This window comes from Pithys albifrons, chromosome 15, assembly GCF_047495875.1.
Source record: "Pithys albifrons albifrons isolate INPA30051 chromosome 15, PitAlb_v1, whole genome shotgun sequence".
NCBI lineage: Eukaryota > Metazoa > Chordata > Aves > Passeriformes > Thamnophilidae > Pithys > Pithys albifrons.
This window is the reverse complement of record NC_092472.1, coordinates 4,681,908-4,703,606: the sequence shown is the minus strand read 5'-3', so window position 1 is coordinate 4,703,606 and position 21,699 is coordinate 4,681,908. Positions and strand designations below refer to the sequence as shown.

General features: G+C 48.1%; 1 protein-coding gene across 1 annotated transcript; it reads left to right on the top strand.

Annotated features, from left to right (window-relative positions):
* The first annotated feature begins 15,233 nt into the window (after positions 1-15,233).
* On the top strand, positions 15,234-18,791 carry FOXI1 (forkhead box I1). The gene is made up of 2 exons (XM_071569842.1): positions 15,234-15,855; positions 16,876-18,791. The coding sequence occupies exons 1-2, from the start codon at positions 15,282-15,284 to the stop codon at positions 17,427-17,429; spliced, it is 1,128 nt and encodes a 375-aa protein (XP_071425943.1). The 5' UTR covers positions 15,234-15,281; the 3' UTR covers positions 17,430-18,791.
* Positions 18,792-21,699: the final 2,908 nt, after the last annotated feature.

Here is a 21,699-nt window from a genome sequence, read left to right as displayed (position 1 = left end):
CGTTGCAATGAACGCTGCACCAAGAAAGACTTTCCACCAGGACAACCAGAGACAGCAAAATGGGTGCAGTTTAAACACCAGCTACAGTGCTGGGCATGAATACTGACAGACTTTTTGCTTTCCACAGCAACTTGGCACTGCTGCTGAGCAGGCACAGAGGAGCAACAAGGCTTTTCTAGGGAAAAACCCTCTGTTTAATAGAGCAGGTTGTCTGTGAGTGGGAGACATGAAATGTTGAGGGGTGCACATTTAATACCTGAGGGAAGAGGAGAGAGGGTACCAAAGCTGCCCTTCAATATTCTTTGCAGATACCTTGAAGATATCACAAAACAAAAAAGTATTTTGAAAGAAAAGGGTTGGGTTTGTTGGAAATGAGTAAGAAAAGGATGATTTAACAACTGTTTATTCTTTGTCAAAATTCCTGTCAAAGGTTAAGTTTTGTGCTGTGTCTTGCAGCTTTGTTTGCTGCTGAGTGGCATAACAGAGTCTCACCTCAAGCTGTTGTGATAGATTGTTGTTCAAGTGGTGTGACTCAAAAACTGGAACTGAAGTAAGAGCCCAGAAACAAACACCAGGAGGGCAGGAGCAAAGTGTCCAAAGGAAGTTTGGTGTTGAGTGTTAAGCCAGAGGTTCAAGATTTATGTTTGTGTTTTGCTCAGGGTTTAGTACAGTTTTTGATGGAGGGTTTAGATTCCCAGTTATTTTACTAAATATCAGCAAAATGTTATTAGTTGTCCCACACCACAGATTGTGCTCTACTTGCCAAATTTCAAGCCTGAAATCATGTCAATCAACTCCGAGCAGGAAACCAAAATTAACTAAGAAAAAAATAAGTGCCAAGAACGGGGCATACATAAAACTGCTATTTTAAGGATGTTTGGACAACAAGCTCCAGCCATTCACAAGTTTCCAGAAACTGTGAATACTGACATTTAGTCCAAATAAACAACACAGCGTGAAGGACAAGTGACACCCTGGGGTAATAAATTGCCAGTGTGGCAATCTGGCAATTAAAATGTAATCAGCATTGATTGCTGTCATTTCTGTCACAAGTTCCACAGGCCTTTGGTTCCTGTGTGCAGAGGAAGGTCTGCTCAGGTGGCACAGAACCTTCGTGTTCCACATCCTTGGAGGTGAAGCACAGAGGGCAGGAATTCACTCCAGGATGCTGTTGCAGGGAGTTGTTGCACAGGGGGAGGTTCAGTTTTAATCTGTACAGCCCCTCCCCTCCCAGACACTGCAAGGTTCTCCTGTGCTTTCTGTGTCAGTTATTTCCCTTCTCTCCCACATTCCAAGCAGTCTGGGCAGTGACAGCTTTGCTGTTATGTGGCACAAAGACACCAAAGGGATCTGTGAGTCTGGGGTTGATGATCTGTCTGCAGGGGCTGGAGAGCTGCACGTGCACTGAGATGGGATGTGCTGACCTGAGGCAGCTGTTCCATTGCAAGGTGCCTTTCAGCTGCAGCCTGAATGCTCAGGTTAGGCAGGTGGCTCAGTCTGAGGCAGGCTCAGGTACCTGGGAATGTCTCATGGAGTGCAACACCACGACAGTGGCACTGATGCAGCTCCAGGAGAGCTGCTGTGTTGGGGCAGCACCAGCTCTGGACACAGACAGCAAATGTTGGCATTCACCTCTGCCAGGATACTCAGGGGTATCCTTATCTGCCCCTGCTGTGCCATGTAGTGAGACTGAGTCCTCATTGTGGAATTAGAACTTAACAGTTTTCATTTTGGCAGGGAGTTTAATTCTCTTAAAGTTTCAATAAAAATTAGCTGGGGTGAGCCAGAGGAAGGTGGTCAGAGTCTAAGTCAACAAGGATCAAATTTCTGAGGAGGAAGGAGAGTTTTATTAAAGATTTTACAGGCCTTAAGAACACATTGTTCTTGAACTCAGGATGAATGTGTGATAGACCTGCTGCAGTTACTACTCACCACTGAACTTTTATCTGTACACAGTCTGTAATCTTCTTTATTAGACAATAGAAATTGTGAGGGAGTAGAATCATGGAATGGTTTGGAAAAGACCCTAAAGATCATCCAGTCCCAGCCCCCAGAGGGGCTCTGTGAGGAGCCCATAGACACATTAGGCATCACTGGATTTCTGTTTTCATTTTCCATGTTGGTGTTATTTGGTCTGGCTTTTGGCTTTTTCTCTAGTTCTCAAATTTGTTTCATCAAGTCCCTGTTCCTTCTTTAAGGACTCCTAAAACAGGGCTCTGTCTCCCTGTTTTGGGACAGCACAGTCTTCAGGGGAGAAGGAGGACTGACTTTCTTCATGATTTTGGAAGTGCAGAAATTTAAATAAAGAATTTTCTCCTTTTCTAATCTGTTTCTAGTAGAATGAAGGAAGCTGTGATGGAGTAACAGTGGAAAGTTTTGTTCAGCTGGGAGGACATAAAGACTCCAGAGAGTCAATGAGGAGGTTTTAGCACCAGCTCTGATATTCTGAGTGTTCTAAGGCAGCAGCCCTTGTGCTGTAAGAACTGGCTGCAGAGCAGTCCATCACCTGAGCTGGCAAAAAGCAATAAGCCTGTGCCAAGCACTTGTTCACAGCTCTTAGAAAAGCAGGGGATGGGTGGACAGGTCATTGCTTTTGAGTCATATTAATGAAGTTTCTGAAGTATCAGTGATAAAGTGCATTCAGAGGTTGGGTCTCTCCCTTTCACCCATCTGATATTCATGGCCTTGGTGTCGTGGCTGGTTTGCTGTTGGTTTTGTTGCTGGTGGCAATGGTGGAGCAGACTCTTTTATTCCCAATGAGCTCAGGTGTGTGCAGGGAAAGAGCCTGGAATGATGGCAAACTGCTGAGAAACCAGAGTGGACTGAGAGGGTTTGATTTAATCAGTCTGAATATGAAGTCTCTTAGCAACTCTGTAGCTGGTAAATCACAAGTACAGTCTAAAACCCACAGCCATAATGAGGCTTTACAATGATTGCACTAATGAGTATAGATTTCTGCTTTGGGCTGGGATAGATCCATAAGCATTTTGTTGTTCTTACAACTCTACAGATTCTGAATCAAAGCTGCTGACTGTGCAAGAGCAATGGAAGCATTTCTGAAATAATGACACAGTTTAAATCACCAAAAACTCAGCAGGCTCACAGGGGGGCTGTTCCACCCTGATCAGGGCATGAGGGCACTTGGAAACAAGAAGAGCTGCTAAACATGTTTTTAAAACAGCAAGGTAGGAAAGAGCAAGTGAGTTTGTTTGTCATTAAATCTGGTTTCTGTTTGATTCAGCTGAGGTCCAGGAGTTCTGTTTAAAGCCATCCAACCACATAATTCTCTCTGTTAACTTCCACTTCCGTTTTCAAGGATTTTAGCTTAACTCTCATGAAAATACCAAAAGAACCTTTTTTATTATTCAGCCTCAGTGCAAATCTATTTAACAGATGGAACAATTATCCCAGAGTTTGGCTCAGTATAAGCCAACATCAGTGGGAATCATTCACTTAGGACATTCTACTTAAAACAAAAGCACAGGTCAGTTCTCCAGAGTGTGGGAAGAGAAAAGGAATAACAACAAAACACAGGATCATGTAGAAGTCCAGACAATTCAGGCAATTTAAAACCAAGTTGTCTTCTCCATCACCCTTTTATTTAAAACCATTTCTAAAGATGGAGGAAAACCAAACAGCTTAAGGACCCTTTCCCTCATGAATTTTTGGAAGTGCATATGTCCATCTTTTTATATACATTTTTTTTCCTGAGAAATATGGAAGACTCCATGAGAAAAACTTGCAGCCATCTCCTATCCTGGATGCCTTGGATTAGTCTAGTACAGACCTTATTTATATTCCTGTCCCAGAACTGAGTTCCTGCTTGCTCCTGGGCCTTCAAGGTCCTTCTGAGGGGGAACATTGAGCAACGTCCCAGGGGCTGCCCTGGGTTGGAAGGACTCGGCATTGGCACCATTTCCTGCTGTGGGGTGAGGAGAGGAGTTGTTCTTTATTGACTCAGGCTGTAATTTTCTGTTCTGATTTGCTATCAGGATGCAGTGTGTGCTAAAGATTAACACTGTAAACGAGTAATTGCTCTGCAAACAAACCCCAGCTCAGCCATGGATTTCATAAACTTTAAAATGTTAGGTAAATTTAATCGTGGTTTTAAAGTGAGGACAGTTTGATTTGATTGGGTTTGGGTTAGAATGGTCCTTTGTCAATGCAGTTTTGTGTCTCCCAGGATAGCAGAAAACTTCTCTGTGCCATGAGGGATGTTTCCTACACTGACCTGAGATGAGACAGCACTGGGAGTGTCTGTGCTGTAACAAACACAGTGCTAAGGATTTTTTTCTATGTATTAATACCTTTTGCAGCTCCAGATACCCATTATGTGTGGGTGTTCAACCTGCATTTAATACCAGCTTCATGTGAGAGGTGTGAATGATCTCTCATTGCTAATTAATGCTTGATGGACTTCCCATCACTTAGAATCTAATCGATTGGGTTGGAAAAGACCTCTGAGATCAAGTCCAACCCTTGGGCCAACTCCAGTCCCTTTACCAGATCATGGCACTCAGTGCCACGGCCAAGCTCAGCTGAAAAACCTCCAGGAATGGGGAATCCACCCCCTCTCTGGGCAGCCCATTCCAATGCCTGAGCACTCTCTCTGCAAAGAATTTTTTCCTGATCTCCAGCTTCAATTTCCCCTGTACTAGTTCAGCTCAGGACAGGTGGCTGTTGGTGGTGTTGGCACTGGTTTAAGTGGTGGTCAATTCAAAAGGTGATGGGGGCAGAAAACAGTCCTTGAAGGGTCTGTGCCCTGAGCTGACAGGTCAGCAACCAAAGAAAAAGAGGCTTATTTAGGTGAGCTAGTGGGACTCTTGTAACTGGAAAATGTCTTGAAAAGACTCCGTATTTGACAGATATTTTAAGGGAAGACCTTCCACAGAATGTTTGCTTGTGTGGTTTTGTACATAACAACCCTGGATAGAATACCTTTGGAGCAGCTCTTTTAGCCTGGAATATTGTGGTTTATTTTACACTAAAGCACATTATGGTTGGATGGCTGGATTCTACAAATGCTGAGGAATGGGAAAGCTTTATTTCAGTTGTCTGGACACACTCCACAGCACTAATACACAGGGCATTCACTGGCTGAATCTTTCTTAACAGCTGCATTTAAATTTGCTTCACAAGACAGGAAAACAGGACTATTGGAAATAGGGCTGGGAAATCAAAAAGTAAAGGAAACAAATCTAAAAGAAAGATACAAGCCTTGAAATGTACCAGAATTTCTACACGGAATTCCAAAGCGAATGAAGAATTCTAAGAGGAAATTTTTCAAATGTTTTCAAACCTCGGGGGATATTTTTACAGATCGCAGAGCTACAAGCCCAGACCCAGGTGAGACTGGCCCGGGGACACCCGGACCACACCGGGGCAGGAGCTGGGCCCGTTCCCCAGGGCAGGGCAGCCCGAACCCCACGCACTTCCACACATCGGCACGAGGGGGCGATAACCAGTCGCGATACTTGGCTCATATCGTGGGACTGCAGCGCCCGCTCTCCCTGCTGGGACAGCGGGAAAAGGAAGCGGAGCAAGTGGAAGTGCGAGGATTAACAGCGCCAAAATCAGCCTCGTCCTTCGCAGGGCGGTTATCCTGGGCTGCCGCAGCCAAACCCTGATGACACCAAAACCCCTCATTTTCTCTCTGCCTGGGTGTGCCCACACGGGAGTTCCCTGCACTCTCACACCAACTGAATTCCCAGTTTTCGTTGCTAATTAATTTTCCCCAAGCGTTTGTGTCGTGTGAGTACAAAATGTTGTGGAACACTGAACAAAACTTCCTTTTTTTTCCTTAAAAAAGGAAGTTACGTTTTCCGAAAAATTGTTGGTTCTAAAATGTCTTTTCAATAAGATTTCCACTGGAATCGTGCAGTGCAAGGAGCTGATTTATCCATCCCAGCAAACACCTGGATGCTGAAATGTGACTGGAGCAGAAACATTAGCACGTTGCTACTTCTTCTTTCTATAAATCATTGAAATGCATTGAAATGAATAAATTAATTTCATTGAAACACACAGGAATTTAAACTTTGAGGGGGTTTGGGAAGGTGAACAGATGGGTTGCCTTGGTAAATGTGTTGCTGTTCCTACAACTCTTTTGGGTTTAGCACTGTGGATTTCTGGTATAAACAAACATTTTGTGGCAGTGCAGAAGAGCAAGCAGATAATGTAAAAGAGGGAATCATTTGGGAAGGTGGCACCAGCAGTGAGGCTGCCAAGGCATGACTGAAATATCTGTATTTATATTCATTTCCTATAATTGTGAGGGACATCTTGGATTCTGCCATGAGAAGAATTGGTTACAAACTGTCTGATTCAGCCTTGGGTTGTCCCTCCTGAGCAGGTCTGTGTCCCCAAGGGCAGCAGATCCCACCGGAGCCCAGAGCAGCCAAACTGAAGCTGCAGATTCCTTGCCTGCCCACGGCCTGCCATGACTAACACACAGGTCAGGGCACACCCAATCCCCTCTACCATATTTATTCTGTGTTGGTAAGATGGTGAAAGCCTCTGTTGGCAGGAGTTATGATTATTTTTATTATCATAGTTCTCCTGGTCAGAAAGCAGCCACGAGCCCTTATAAGTTTCTAAAGTCTTTTAAAATCTCAGTTACAAAGTTGCTTTAAAAACCCAGGGTGGTTTTGTTCTGGGGGACATGAAAAGTCCAAGAGCATTTTACCATCACAGCATTTAAGGCACAGACCCAAATGATATTCTCTTTCCCATTAATTTAATGTTCAACCCGCAATTGTAGAAATAAAGCTCCGTTCCCCTGTTTTGTAATACTGTATTTTACATTTCTTATGCTTTTGTAATGTCCTTGAGATGACTTTGCTTTGCCTGCTGCACTTTGTCCTGATGGTGAGGTTTATTTTGTGCTGTTGATTATTGGAATAAGACATGGAGACTTCTAGAACTAATCTACTTGACAACTGAGAACACAGATAATTATGTGAAAGTGTTTTATTGATGGATTCCGAGCTGTTTCTGCACTCAGGGGTGGATTGTCTGGAACCAGGTGGGTTGCTTGCTATACTGACTTGTATAGGAACTTTTTCAAAAGCAATTTTTTGTTCTTTGTGACCACACAAATTGTTGGTGTGAACTTTTCTTCACTAAGGTGTCAAACTGGGCTTATACCCCATGACTGGGGCCATACACGATGTTATCAGTACAAACCAAACTTCATCCTCATTAGAAAGAGATCTCTGCACCACGGGAATATCTGGCAATGTGTTTCATGATCTGATCAAGTGTAAACAATCAATTTAAATTCTGATTAACCAGCTGAAGTACATGAGCCAGAGTGCTTGATGGTGCCCAGGTGAGGGACAAGAGATGCAGCACTTTATAAGGTTTGCCAGGATGAGTCTTCCAATAAAATATCTTGGACCTGCTTGAGCCATCAGAGTGGGTTTGTGCTGTGCTGTGCGCTGTGCTGTGCGCTGTGCTGTGCGCTGTGCGCTGTGCGCTGTGTGCTGCGCTGTGTGCTGTGTGCTGCGCTGTGTGCTGCGCTGTGCGCTGTGCGCTGTGCTGTGCGCTGTGCGCTGTGCGCTGCGCTGTGTGCTGTGCGCTGTGCTGTGCTGTGTGCTGTGCTGTGCGCTGTGCGCTGTGCGCTGTGTGCTGCGCTGTGCGCTGTGCGCTGTGCGCTGTGTGCTGCGCTGTGCGCTGTGCGCTGTGTGCTGCGCTGTGCGCTGTGCGCTGTGCTGTGCGCTGTGCTGCGCTGTGCTGTGCTGTGCGCTGTGTGCTGTGCGCTGTGTGCTGTGTGCTGTGTGCTGTGCTGTGTGCTGCGCTGTGCGCTGTGCGCTGTGCTGTGTGCTGTGCGCTGTGCGCTGTGCGCTGTGCGCTGTGTGCTGTGTGCTGCGCTGTGCGCTGTGCGCTGTGTGCTGCGCTGTGTGCTGTGCGCTGTGCTGTGCGCTGTGCTGCGCTGTGCTGTGCTGTGCGCTGTGTGCTGTGCGCTGTGTGCTGTGTGCTGTGTGCTGTGCTGTGTGCTGCGCTGTGCGCTGTGCGCTGTGCTGTGCGCTGTGCTGCGCTGTGCTGTGCTGTGTGCTGTGCGCTGTGCGCTGTGCGCTGTGCTGTGTGCTGTGTGCTGTGCTGTGCTGTGCGCTGTGCTGTGCGCTGTGCTGTGCGCTGTGCTGTGCGCTGTGCTGTGCGCTGTGTGCTGTGCTGTGCTGTGTGCTGCGCTGTGTGCTGTGTGCTGCGCTGTGCTGTGTGCTGTGTGCTGTGCTGTGCTGTGCGCTGTGCTGTGCGCTGTGCTGTGCGCTGTGCTGTGCGCTGTGTGCTGCGCTGTGTGCTGTGTGCTGCGCTGTGTGCTGTGTGCTGCGCTGTGCTGTGTGCTGCGCTGTGCTGTGTGCTGTGCGCTGTGCGCTGTGCGCTGTGCGCTGTGCGCTGTGCGCTGTGCTGTGCGCTGTGCGCTGTGCTGTGTGCTGTGTGCTGTGCGCTGTGCTGTGCGCTGTGCTGTGCGCTGTGCTGTGTGCTGTGTGCTGTGCGCTGTGTGCTGTGCGCTGTGTGCTGTGTGCTGTGCTGTGTGCTGTGCTGTGTGCTGTGCTGTGTGCTGTGTGCTGTGCTGTGCGCTGTGCTGTGCGCTGTGCTGTGTGCTGTGTGCTGTGCGCTGTGCTGTGTGCTGTGCGCTGTGCTGTGTGCTGTGCGCTGTGCTGTGTGCTGTGCGCTGTGCGCTGTGCGCTGTGCGCTGTGCTGTGCGCTGTGCGCTGTGCGCTGTGCTGTGTGCTGTGCGCTGTGCTGTGTGCTGTGTGCTGTGTGCTGTGCGCTGTGCTGTGCGCTGTGCTGTGCGCTGTGCTGTGCGCTGTGCTGTGTGCTGTGCGCTGTGCGCTGTGTGCTGTGTGCTGTGCTGTGCGCTGTGCTGTGCGCTGTGCTGTGTGCTGTGCTGTGTGCTGTGCTGTGTGCTGTGTGCTGTGCTGTGTGCTGTGTGCTGTGTGCTGTGCGCTGTGCTGTGCGCTGTGCTGTGCGCTGTGCTGTGCGCTGTGCGCTGTGCTGTGCGCTGTGCTGTGCGCTGTGCGCTGTGCGCTGTGCTGTGTGCTGTGCTGCGCTGTGTGCTGTGCGCTGTGCGCTGTGCTGTGTGCTGCGCTGTGTGCTGTGTGCTGTGCTGCGCTGTGTGCTGTGTGCTGTGCTGCGCTGTGTGCTGTGTGCTGTGCGCTGTGCGCTGTGCTGTGCGCTGTGCTGTGCGCTGTGCGCTGTGCGCTGTGCGCTGTGCGCTGTGTGCTGTGCTGTGTGCTGTGCTGTGTGCTGTGCGCTGTGCTGCGCTGTGTGCTGTGCGCTGTGCGCTGTGCTGTGCGCTGTGCGCTGTGCTGTGTGCTGTGCGCTGTGTGCTGTGCGCTGTGTGCTGTGCGCTGTGCGCTGTGCTGTGCGCTGTGCGCTGTGCTGTGCGCTGTGCTGTGCGCTGTGCTGTGCTGTGCGCTGTGCTGTGCGCTGTGCTGCGCTGTGTGCTGTGTGCTGTGCGCTGTGCTGTGCGCTGCGCTGTGCGCTGTGCGCTGTGCGCTGTGCGCTGTGTGCTGTGTGCTGTGTGCTGTGTGCTGTGTGCTGTGCTGTGCGCTGTGCTGTGCGCTGTGCTGTGTGCTGTGTGCTGTGCGCTGTGCTGTGCGCTGTGCTGTGCGCTGTGCTGTGCGCTGTGCGCTGTGCTGTGTGCTGTGCGCTGTGTGCTGTGCTGTGTGCTGTGTGCTGTGTGCTGTGTGCTGTGTGCTGTGTGCTGTGTGCTGTGCGCTGTGCGCTGTGCGCTGTGTGCTGTGCTGTGCATCCTGCAGACATGGTGCTTTTGGGCCAAGTTCTCCAAAACATTGTGAAACAACATGATGACCTAAAGGTGCTTGTGAGACTAGCAGGTACAGGCTTTATTTTCCTTTATCATTCTGGAAAATCCAATTAAGAAAGTAGTTCGGTGTATCTCAGCCAAAACATTACAAAAATGTAGAATGTTGCCCATATTATTCTCTGTTTTCTGAGCCCTGTGGTGTTGGTTTGGACCTTGCTGGTGTGTGCACCTCTCCCAAGCCACTGCATTTCAGAAACACTGGATGTAAAGTGCACAAGAGAAATTGCTGAGGAATCTTAGTTTAAATGAAGTTGATTTGAACCTTTCATAACCCAAGATTTCAGATAATTATCTTTTCCTTTATAATAGGCAGTCCCTGTGAAGAAATATTGCTGTTGGCTGGAGTAGGAGCTGACCTACAAAACCTATGGAGAGAAATTGTTCTGCAGGGGCTCAGCCTCAACCTTGCAGATTTTGGAGCTTCACCTGAGAAACTGAGAGGAGCAAATATTTGAATGACACAAGAGCTGTCAACAGTCTTTGGTTTGACAACAATCTCTGGTTGATCAGACTTCCAGCACGTAGAGACTTGCACTCAGTACTGCTCTGGAGTGAAAAGAACTGCTAAAAACCTCCTGCCTGGCCAGACCAGACCTCACTGAACCCAATGCATTTGGGGGTAAAGATCATTAAACTATGTCTCCATCATCAGCCTGCATTATATTTCCATTTTCCTGTCCCAAACATGATCTTTTAGTTTAACTTGGTCAACATATTGCCTTTTCCCAACCTCTTTATATGGAAGCCTCCCCATTTTTCCTTTTTTTCCCCACTTCTGGGACTGCAGCCCTGCCAAGGAAAGGAGTGTCAGTGCTGAGGATCCCATGGCAGTATTCAATCCCCTCCCTTCTGACCAGCCCTACTCAGCTTGAGCACAACTGAGTCTCTCCCTGCCACCTTCCACAGGACCATCTCCCCACAAGTGCTGCACAGAACACACCCTGCAGTGACCCTGCAGTGCCAAGGTGTGCCCACAGGAGCATCTCCCCACCAATGCTGCACAGAACACACCCTGCAGTGACCCTGCAGTGCCAAGGTGTGCCCACAGTCCTCAGAGTACCCACAGGAGCATCTCATCTCCCCACAAGTGCTGCACAGAACACATCCTGCAGTGACCCTGCAGTGCCAAGGTGTGCCCACAGGAGCATCTCCCCACAAGTGCTGCACAGGAACACACCCTGCAGTGACCCTGCAGTGCCAAGGTGTGAGGGCATCTCCCCACAAGTGCTGCACAGAACACATCCTGCAGTGACCCTGCAGTGCCAAGGTGTGCCCACAGGAGCATCTCCCCACAAGTGCTGCACAGGAACACACCCTGCAGTGACCCTGCAGTGCCAAGGTGTGAGGGCATCTCCCCACAAGTGCTGCACAGAACACATCCTGCAGTGACCCTGCAGTGCCAAGGTGTGCCCACAGTGCTCAGAGTGCCCACAGGACCATCTCCCCAAAGTGCTGCACAGGAACACATCCTGCAGTGACCCTGCAGTGCCAAGGTGTGCCCACAGTGCTCAGAGTGCCCACAGGAGCATCTCCCCACAAGTGCTGCACAGGAACACATCCTGCAGTGACCCTGCAGGGCCAAGGTGTGCCCACAGTCCTCAGAGTGCCCACAGGAGCATCTCCCCACAAGTGCTGCACAGAACACATCCTGCAGTGACCCTGCAGTGAACCTGCAGTGCCAAGGTGTGCCCACAGTAATCAGAGTGCCCACAGGACCATCTCCCCACAAGTGCTGCACAGAACACATCCTGCAGTGACCCTGCAGTGCCAAGGTGTGCCCACAGTGCTCAGAGTGCCCACAGGAGCATCTCCCCACAAGTGCTGCACAGACCAAGTCCTGCAGTGACCCTGCAGTGCCAAGGTGTGCCCACAGTACTCAGAGTGCCTCTTTACTGGCACTGTTTATGCTCTGATCTGAGTCAATCAGGCCCAGCCAGTTGGCAGGAAAGTGTTGCTGCTCAGAGATTGTCCCTGCTGGGGGCAGTGCCAGGGAGGGATCAGACCTTTGCACTCCCTTCCCCAGCTCGGAGGCAGAAGCCTACAGGTGTCTCTGCACTTCCTTGCTGTGAAAGCAGCACTTGCCACCCTTCACCTCGGTCCTTGCCTTGCTCAGCTCTGTGGCACACTGCTCAGGTGGCACATCAGGGCAGGGCTGGCAGTGCTGTGCATCCTGAGGCAGCTGCAGGGCACAGCTCAGGGCTGACCTCGCTCGGGTGCACTGCACCAAAACTTCATCAGGATTAATTAGCAGGGGAAATTCTACAGCTTTCATCAGCCCCTGGCTGCAGAAGGAATGCATTTCCCCTTTGCAAGGCTGAGGGAGCTGGGGGTGTTTAGCCTGGAGAAGAGGAGGCTCAGAGATAACCTTATCACTCTCTACAACTCCCCGACAGGATGTTGTAGCCAGGTGGGGATTGGTCTCTTCTCTCAGGCAACCAACAGTAGGACAAGAGGGGCTTAAGCTCTGCCAGGGGAGGTTTAGGGTGGATATCAGGAAGTTCTTTCCCGAGAGAGTGCTCAGGCATTGGAATGGGCTGCCCAGAGAGGGGGTGGGTTCCCCATCCCTGGAGGTTTTTAAGGTGAGACTGGACATGGCACTGAGTGCCATGATCTGGTGATCAAAGTGCGGTTGGACCAAGGGATGGACTTGATGATCTCAGAGGTCTCTTCCAACCCAACTGATTCTATGATTCCAAGGGGCACTCCAGGGTATTTTTAAAGCCTGTGTTGACTCAGCACCCACTTCAGTGTGTTGTAACTGTGACTGCACACACAGAGCACCTCAGGGAATAAGTGCTTTGATGTCACTCATCAAAGCCTGTGATTCAGTCAGACAAATTTTTACTTCTTGGAATAAATTTGCAAGCTTTTCATGTTTTCAAGGGTTTGAGGGTTATTTTGCAAAAATGTAACTTCTTGAGTGGTCAAAAATTTCTTATGTGTGCTTTTCTCACTATATTCTGGGTCTTAGTTCATTGTTAAAGTGTTTTTACTTATGAGCATTTCTTAAACATTTTGTTCCATTGACTCTTCTGTAAATAATGAGGGGATTATTAGCAAGAACTATAAAAGCATTTGCAACAATATTTGCAGGACTACACATATAATTCTAAAATATATCCCTGTGTGAGGAGGTTAATTAGGAAGCTGTAGGCAATGTTACTCAGACACTTTTTGCATGTTTGTTGCTCAGACTCCTGTGGAGAAACAAATTATTTCAGAGAGGTTTCCTGGGGAAGGATTGTCCTGGTTACAGGGGCCAGGACCAGTTTATCACTGTGTGGGTGAACCAAATCTGGGTATTCTACACCCTCTGTATCATTTCTGATGGACTGTAAATAATGGATCATTGGCAGAAGCTGCCCAGGGCACACCTGAGCCCTCAGGCCACAGGCTGGGTGTTACAGAACCCTGGGACACAGGGGGGTGTTCCTGTCATCACACCAGTGGCTCAGATGGGATAACTCCCCTCCAGGGAGGCATCAGCCCCTTCACACCCACCTGAGGGGTCATGTCTGCTCATGGGCCATCAAAGATTCCAAAAATATCCTGTGGCTCACAGAGCAAATCACCCATTGTGAAACTCCTCACCCTGGGGGAGGCTCTGAGCATTTCCACCTGAGCCTGAGGGTATAAAATCTTGGGGTTTGGGGACATCTCACACCACTCATGGGATCCAGAGGAGGAGCAGGACCTTGACAGGACTGTGCTGCCACTCTCGACCAGACTGTGACATCCTCATCCACAGGTTTTCCCTTTTCTTTTTTCCTTTGCACTCAGGGGGCCCACATGGGGCTCAGCACAGGGGCAGATGAACACCACTCTGTTCATGCCCCAGAGTGCTTGGTTATATATCTGGTTTTGTGGGTTAAAACCAGTTTTGCTCTGTATCTTTGTATTTATTGTAATCTTTTTAGTAAATTGTAACTCTGACTTGTAATCTCTCTTGAGAGGAATTCATGTCCACTGCTGGTTTACCTTTAAACCAGCTCAAGAAGGTACTCAAAGTAGTAGTTCCAAAAAATTAATATTTTTTAATTTTTTCCCTTTTTTTTTTTGGTTCAAGTCACCTTTTGCACAGCAATTGTCACTTAGAAATAAGCCAGTCTCAGTATGTTCCACTTAACTGCTGTCTGTTTAATGTGTGTCTCTGCACAAACCCTGAGCTCTCAGTCATTCAAATTAAATTAGCAACTCGTTTGTTGAGGTATGAATGATTTTCTGGGCAGGGAAAGAATGTATTTTTATTGAAATATGAATGATTTTCTGGGCAGGGAAAGAATGTATTTTTAAAATAACAGCTGTAGGGTTGCATTTCTGAGCTGGCAAATGGGCTGGTTTTGTCACTGCACTCAATATTTCAGCAATATTTCCAGTGGGATTTTTTCAGACCTCTCTAAGCAACACCACTATGGACATGGCTTGGTGAGTCCCTAAACCTGTCACCCTGGGACAGATGTTGGGGAGGTTGCAACTCTTCTTTCCCCCTCCCTCACACAAGCAGGTGTCATGCTAAGCCTTTCTCCAAGTCATTCAAGGGCCAGAGGTTTTTCCTTGTTACTTAATTTGAAGGAATCAACTTTTGTCTGCACAGGCACAAATGAAGTTATTGGAACTTTTAGCTAAAAATTGCTGAATGCTGCCACCACTTTCCTGCCTGGAAATCATGCTAAGAAGTTTTATGAGCTCTCTGCACCAATCCTGCAGCAAAGAGGAAGCAGGACATAATGATTCCCCATCTCAGTTCACCAATTTAAGCTCAGAAGAAAGGTTTGATGATTAAGCTTGAAATTTTTTTTCTCAGAAGATTAATCCTTACTCCAGGGAGTTCATTCTGTTTCTAGCAGTGAGATTACTCACGTGAGTAACCAGCTACAGAATTTGCCTGTGGGGCTGTGATTGCCTAGGGGGAAGTACAAGTAGCTCTGCAATTAAAGTTACAAAAGGAAAAGGTCTGACCTTTCCTTTTTTCTTCTCTTTTCCTTTTTAAAAGTATATATATCTCCCTACTGTTTCACTGTCTAGTGACAATGGCTTTTGCATTCTGAGGTGTTACTAACAGCAGCACAAAATGGCTTTTTTAAATGAAAATATTACTAAATGTTAAGTCTTCATTGTGAAAGGGAGGAAAAGGAGGATCTCTGATGAGTTTTAACTACAAGGCACCTTAGGCTCCCCATCAGTGGAAAATTCCTCCATTCATTTCAGAAGATAACCGGCTGTAACTCTCCCGTTGGGTTGGTGTGACATCCGTGACTGCCTGGGACTGCCAGCATTCCAAAAGGGATATCGTGCCCATCTGCAGCCACTCAGGGCTGGGGGCGGGGCCTGCAGCAGGGCTGCCACATGTACAGGTGCATAAGTACCTGGGCAGGGCACAGGTGATGCACCTGTCCCGGGAGCAGCACTAGCACAGGTGTGTCCCAGCCCACAGCGCCTGGGTGAGAGCATGAGCTTCTTCGACCCGCAGAGCCAGTCCCCACCACGCTGCAGCCCCCAGTTCCCAAACATCGCTCAGGAGCCTCCAGAGATGAACATCTACTACGAGAACTTTTTCCACCCGCAGAACATCCCCAGCCCGCAGCGACCCAGCACCTTCGAGACGGCGGATTACAGCTCCACTCCCAACCCCTACCTGTGGCTGAACGGACCTTCCATGACCCCACCACCGTATCTGCCAGGATCCAACCCCAGCCCCTTCATCCCTCAGTCCTACGGGATGCAAAGGCAGCTCTTGCCCAACATGCATGGCCTGGGAGGAGCTGACCTTGGCTGGCTGCCTCTGCCATCCCAAGAGGAGCTCATGAAGTTGGTCAGACCCCCGTACTCCTACTCTGCCCTCATTGCCATGGCAATCCACGGGGCTCCTGACAAGAGGCTGACCCTGAGCCAGATCTACCAGTACGTGGCTGACAACTTCCCCTTCTACAACAAGAGCAAGGCTGGCTGGCAGAACTCCATCCGGCACAACCTGTCCCTCAACGACTGCTTCAAGAAGGTGCCTCGAGATGAAGATGATCCAGGTAGAGCTCTCTCCCCTCTTTTCTCCCCCTTCTAATTAAACTTGATCATTAAGAAATGCCTAATGCGTTGTAAAGAGCCTTCCTTAAGGGTAAGGAAGCACTTAAGAATAGCCTAGATGGAGGACACACACACAGAGTAGCACTTCTGTTTTCAAAGTTCTGAACTAGAAGGCAACTGTGCATAGTTCAGGTGGGACTCAGTGTTGCTGTGAGATCTCTGCAGGGAAGGGACTTCTGTCCTGCTCTGGGGTCTCCTGAGAACAGATCAGTGGATCTTTCTAACTGGGCAAGGCACATTCAAGCCCCACTTGGTGCAATGCATGACTTGTGTCAAATTCAACTGGGCATTAGTGGAAAGGGCATAAGGCAAATTCAGATTTGTCAAAGAAATCCAATAGCTTTAAGGAGTGAACATTAATTCTCAAGAGGAGATTGAGCTGCTTTCATTTTGTTTCAAAGAGTGTTTTCCTTGGAATCACACCTCTGCAGTTTCCAACCCCTTGGCAGTTTCCAACCCCATATGCTGTTGGATATTCCTTTATTCATTGTTTTCTATCAATAGCTGTTGAGGACCATTGGGAGCATTTAACACATTCAATTATGTTGCAATAGAGGGCCAAAAAATCTGGTTTTATCTTGTTAGAAACTTATCCTACCCCACTGAATCTGAAGGGATAGCCCAGTATTGGATTTGATTACTCTCTACTGTAAATTCAGAAGACCAGATATACACTGAAAACCTCCTTCTCCACCAAGAAAACAAAAAAAAAGCCCTCCCAGTGGCTCCACTTGCAGTGTTACACGTGTGAAGAGTCAGGGCTAAAGGGTACAGCCCAAAACTTTACTTTTTGGTTTTTTCTGAATTCAAAAGACTTCTAGTCTTCAGTGACTAAAAAACACATCTGTGTTTTCTCAATTGTTCTGTTCCTGTGAAATGAGAGAAACACTGTAAAGCCCTAGATGGCTGCTCTTTTCTGTTTGTGAGCATATTTTTAAATTAAACCCCTTTTATTCTGACAGGGAAAGGGAATTACTGGACTCTGGACCCGAACTGTGAAAAGATGTTTGACAACGGAAATTTCCGCAGGAAGAGGAAGAGGAAGTCTGACCTTGAGGCAAGCGCTGCCACTCTTACAGCTGAGAAATCAGAGGACAGCACCCTGACTGGCAGCCCCAAAGCTGCAGAGCACCAGGAGCTCCTGGAAAACTCCTCCCCTGGGACTGAGAGCCCCTCTGAGAAGGAATCCCCCTCTCCCTCCTCCGGCAGCCCCTGCCTCAGCAGCTTCCTCTCCACCATGACCGCCTACGTGAGCGGCTCCAGCTCGGGGGGCCGCTCGGGGCCACTGGGACTCAGCTCTGACCCCACTGACAAAATGGGACAGAACGTGGTGGGCTTTAATTCCTACCCCCCACTCTCCAGCATCCCCAGCCACGGTGTGGCAGAGTGGGCCGGCTCGGTGCCTTCTCCTCACCTCGGCCACAGCAACTCTGTGCTCAACCAGTTCAACACCCATTTTTACAGCAGTATCAGCACAAACAACACGCTGTATTCCAGGGAAGGGACAGAGGTTTAAAGGAAGGATTCTAAGGTGCTGGAGTGTAGTTATTTATGAGAGGAGATGACCTGTGGGCAGGGCATTAGCATTAACCTGTTGTCTCTTGGACCCTCTGCCTCCTTCCTTCTGACAGCCACAAACTTGTTGTGCCTACTGAAACCACAAACACTCCACATTTGGCAGCTGTGCCTGGAAAATAAGGGGTTGTAACAGCAAGAATAGTGAAAAGGTCTTCTCAGACACTGATTGTGTTGCTGCCAACCAGGGTCCTCTTCAGATGTCCTTGAGAAGCTGCTGTTTGCCTTAGGCAAGAAGCTCTTTGTGGCATGGCATTAATATTGCTGTGCTTTCTAAAGCACTAATACAAGTGAGGTTGTATCTTTAAATGTCCTCTGGTTTTGGTATAGGCTGCCTGTACTAGACATGCTTAGCAAGATGTTCTTTGGCCCAAGCTGTTCTGAACACTGAGGGGTCCATAATAAAAACTACTGTATAGTGAGGAACAGCCAACACTTGAATGGGGAGTGGTGTCTTTGGTTCTCTCACACTAGTGCAGACTTTGTCTAAGTCTGAGCCCTTCCAGCCACGGGGGAATGTGGCTGTGAAGGAAAGTAACACCATCCTGGACACAACAGGAATATTGAAGCTGAAGGGAAGCACAACCAAACAGTGGAATTGTCTTTTGCTGGTGCAACTGGATCTTAGTGCTTTCAACTCCAATTACAGGGTCAATTTTTTCCTTACACATGCCAACCTATTCACATAAGGGAAACAGGATCTCTCCTGAATACATAAATAAAATACATGTGTTTTCTAGGAAGAAATCACATTTGCTCTGTCTTAACATTGTACATGAATCATTTCTAGTGAGTGAAGAATCTGAAAACAGGGGTTGGGAGGGAGGGAAGACGAAAATGGAGGTCAGAAGTTTCACTGTCTCTGAGCTTCAATTCCAAAGGCTGGATCTTTCAACGTATCAATTGCAGATACTGTAAAAAATCTCTGTACTGTATTTTTTTTCATTTTATAAAAGTCCATGCTGTTTGTCCTTGAGTCCTTAGAAGTAATGCTTATTTTTCCTACACTCTACTGTAGCCACAAACAAAATTTCAATATATATGAAGTTTTTTTAAGCCAAGACTTGTCTCAAGTTCCACATTTATGTAGTGAGTGTAATATTTACAACTGGATAACCTGCAGCATAAAGGGCCATCAAGTTTAACTGTTCACATTTAGGCACAGACCAGACTTTTGGAATGACAGAAAATATGAATGCATTGTAAAAGATACCATTTTATCTTGATTGTTTTCTAACTCTAAAAGGGTGTGGTTTTGTCACAGGCCATCCCAGAAACATTTTTAATAAAGCATTTGTATGGAGGAGTGTGTACCTGGGTGTGTGTACTGTGCTAGTGAGGTCTTGAAAAGTCTCCCTAAGAGTTTGATTGAGCAATTTGTGTGAGGAAGAGCAGCACAGCAGCCACAGAAGGTCACAGTCTATGTCCAGGCAATCAGCATTTGCATGTCTGGCAAATATAACTGTCTGCTATTATGCAAAATGCAGTCACTGAATAAAACCACTCCTTAGAGTTTCCCTGTTGGAGCTTAGTGGTGCCAATCAGTCAAAATATCAGAAACCAGACTGCATTTTTACCTGTGAATTAGCCAACAAAACTGCAACCTTTTCTCTGTTCCTTTTTTTTTTTATTTGATTTTTTTCTGTTTAAAGTTTTTCACTGTCAAAGTTGCTCAGATTATTCCTAGTTTGGAAGCAACTATTTGGAGCTGAAGCCTTAAGGAAAAAAGAAAATGACCTTCTGGTGATGTCCTTGTGCCATCACAAAGTCTCTGTGAATTCAGGCACTTGCTGAGGCCTGAGCTGTAACTCCTGCCCTCAGAATTTCAAACCCTTGCAGAATCCCAGCCTGGCAGGTGGGCTGTAACATGTCCTGCAGCTCAGCAGTGGCTGCTAGAGAGAGCCTTGCTGGTGCTGCAGTGAGAGATGTGTGCAGTCCCTGAGCCTGTGCCCTGGATTCAGCAGGAACACAGCAAACTGCCCAAAATTCCCTTCCCGTGGAGCACATCCCTCACAAGGCTGAAAGGAACTGTTTCCTTTAGTACTGAAATGCAAAATGTTCCATTATGGACTCACAGAGCAGAAGTGTGGGGTGAAGTAAGGTGGAAAATACAGCAAGGAGAGTGATTTTGCTGAATCAGCAGACAGCACAAAGCAACTCCTTTGCCACTCAGCATTTTGTTTGACTCTCCTTGTTGCTGGTCCCAAATAATCACAGAACTCCACAGAGCTGTGCAAAAGGACAGGAGTCTGGGCCTTGTTGCTTCCCCACTGTTGTCAACCAGCCACCACTTTTGGCTTAGAATCATAGAATCACAGAATCAGTTGGGTTGGAAGAGACCTCCGAGATCATCAAGTCCAACCCTTGATCCAACCCCACTTTGATTACCAGATCATGGCACTCAGTGCCACGGCCAAGCTCAGCTGAAAAACCTCCAGGGTTGGAGAATCCACCCCCTCTCTGGGCAGCCCATTCCAAGGCCTGAGCACTCTCTCTGCAAAGAATTTTTTCCTGATATCCAACCTAAACCTCCCCTGGCAGAGCTTAAGCCCGCACCCTCCTGTCCTGTTGCTGAGTGCCTGGGAGAAGAGACCAACCCCCACCTGGCTACAACATCCTTTCAGGCAGTTCCAGACAGTGCTGAGGTCACCTCTGAGCCTCCTCTTCTCCAGGCTAAACACCCCCAGCTCCCTCAGCCTCTCCCCACAGCACTTGTGCTCCAGTCCCTTCTCCAGCCTCGTTGCTCTTCTCTGGCCCCGCTCCAGCCCCTCAATCTCTTTCCTCAACTGAGGGGCCCAGAACTGAACACAACACTCAAGGTGTGGCCTCCCCAAGGCAGAGTCCAGGGGAAGGGTCACTGCCCTGGGCCTGCTGGCCACGCTAGTTTGGATCCAGGCCAGGATCCCATTGGCCTTCTTGGCCACCTGGGCACACTGGTGGCTCCTGTTGAGCTTCCTGTCCCTCAGTCCCCCCAGGTCCCTCTGCCTGGCTGCTCTCCAGCCACTCTGTGCCCAGCCTGGAACGCTGCAGGGGGTTGGGGTGGCCAAAGGGCAGGACCTGCACTTGGCCTTGTTGAACTTCATCCCATTGGAATCAGCTTGTTCCTGGTGAGAAAATGCCAGTTCTCCAAGGACAAAGGTACCTTTTCCAGTGGGTTCCCCTCAACCATCCCACTGGATTGGCACATCCGCTCAGCTGGTGGAGCTGCTGTTCCAGGGGAGAGGAGAGGTGTTTGCATGGGATGTAATCCTATTTATCCTCAAACAGAATTACATTGTAATGAAACTAATGAAGACCACTGTTCTTCACTTGGACTCTTTGTTTTTCAGATAGAATTGGTTTTGATCACCATGTCCATGCATTCCTGGAGCTCCTGCAGGTCAGTGTAGCACCTGCAGAGAAAATTCAGGACTAGTTTTTACATGAGTAGCAGCACTGGTCTGCCAAACGTAATCCTCCCAGTTTTGTGTTTTACCAATATGAACAATGCAGAGGGTATATATGGAAAAGCATCTGGGGTTTAGGACATTTTTTTGGCTTTTTTTTTTTTTGCCTTTTTTGATTGGATTTTAAGTATGCTATTCAGGAAGCCATTAAAGTAGGACCCATAACTAAAATATATTTAAAACCTCACTGATATTTACAGGCATATAGTCTGTTTGACAAACATATTTAGTGACTGATGCTGCTTGAAAAGAGAACTTGGACTCCAAGAACTCTGACTAGTTTTGCCTGTAAGGATTCTTGATTGGTTATTTAATCCTTGGAGTGTGTTTTATGTTGGGATTCAACTGCCTTCACATCCCACTGCGGACACTCTGCCTCATGACTCTGCAGTTATTTGTTCCTGGTTTAAATGTTAACTCCTAAAGGCTGCTCCCAACTTACCCCAAGCACATCCAGCCCTAAGGTGGCCAGAATAGGTTACTACTTGCTTTCCTTCTATCATAGTGAATCTGGAAATATTAGAAGCTTTCCCTGGCAGTCAACTGTGTCTTGGCTAATGATAAATGAGTAATGAGTTCCTACCTGTGTCTGAGGTTTATTGCTGCTGAATTCCAGGGGCAGCTGCCCTGTCACTGATGTCATTAGAAACACCTTCCCTGAGTTCTTTTTCCATGGTTTCCTGGGTGTGTGTCCTGGCTCTGCAGCAGTGGAGTCTGTGGCTCTCCAGCCCTGGCTCCAGGACCAGGGAGAGGAGTGATTTGGGG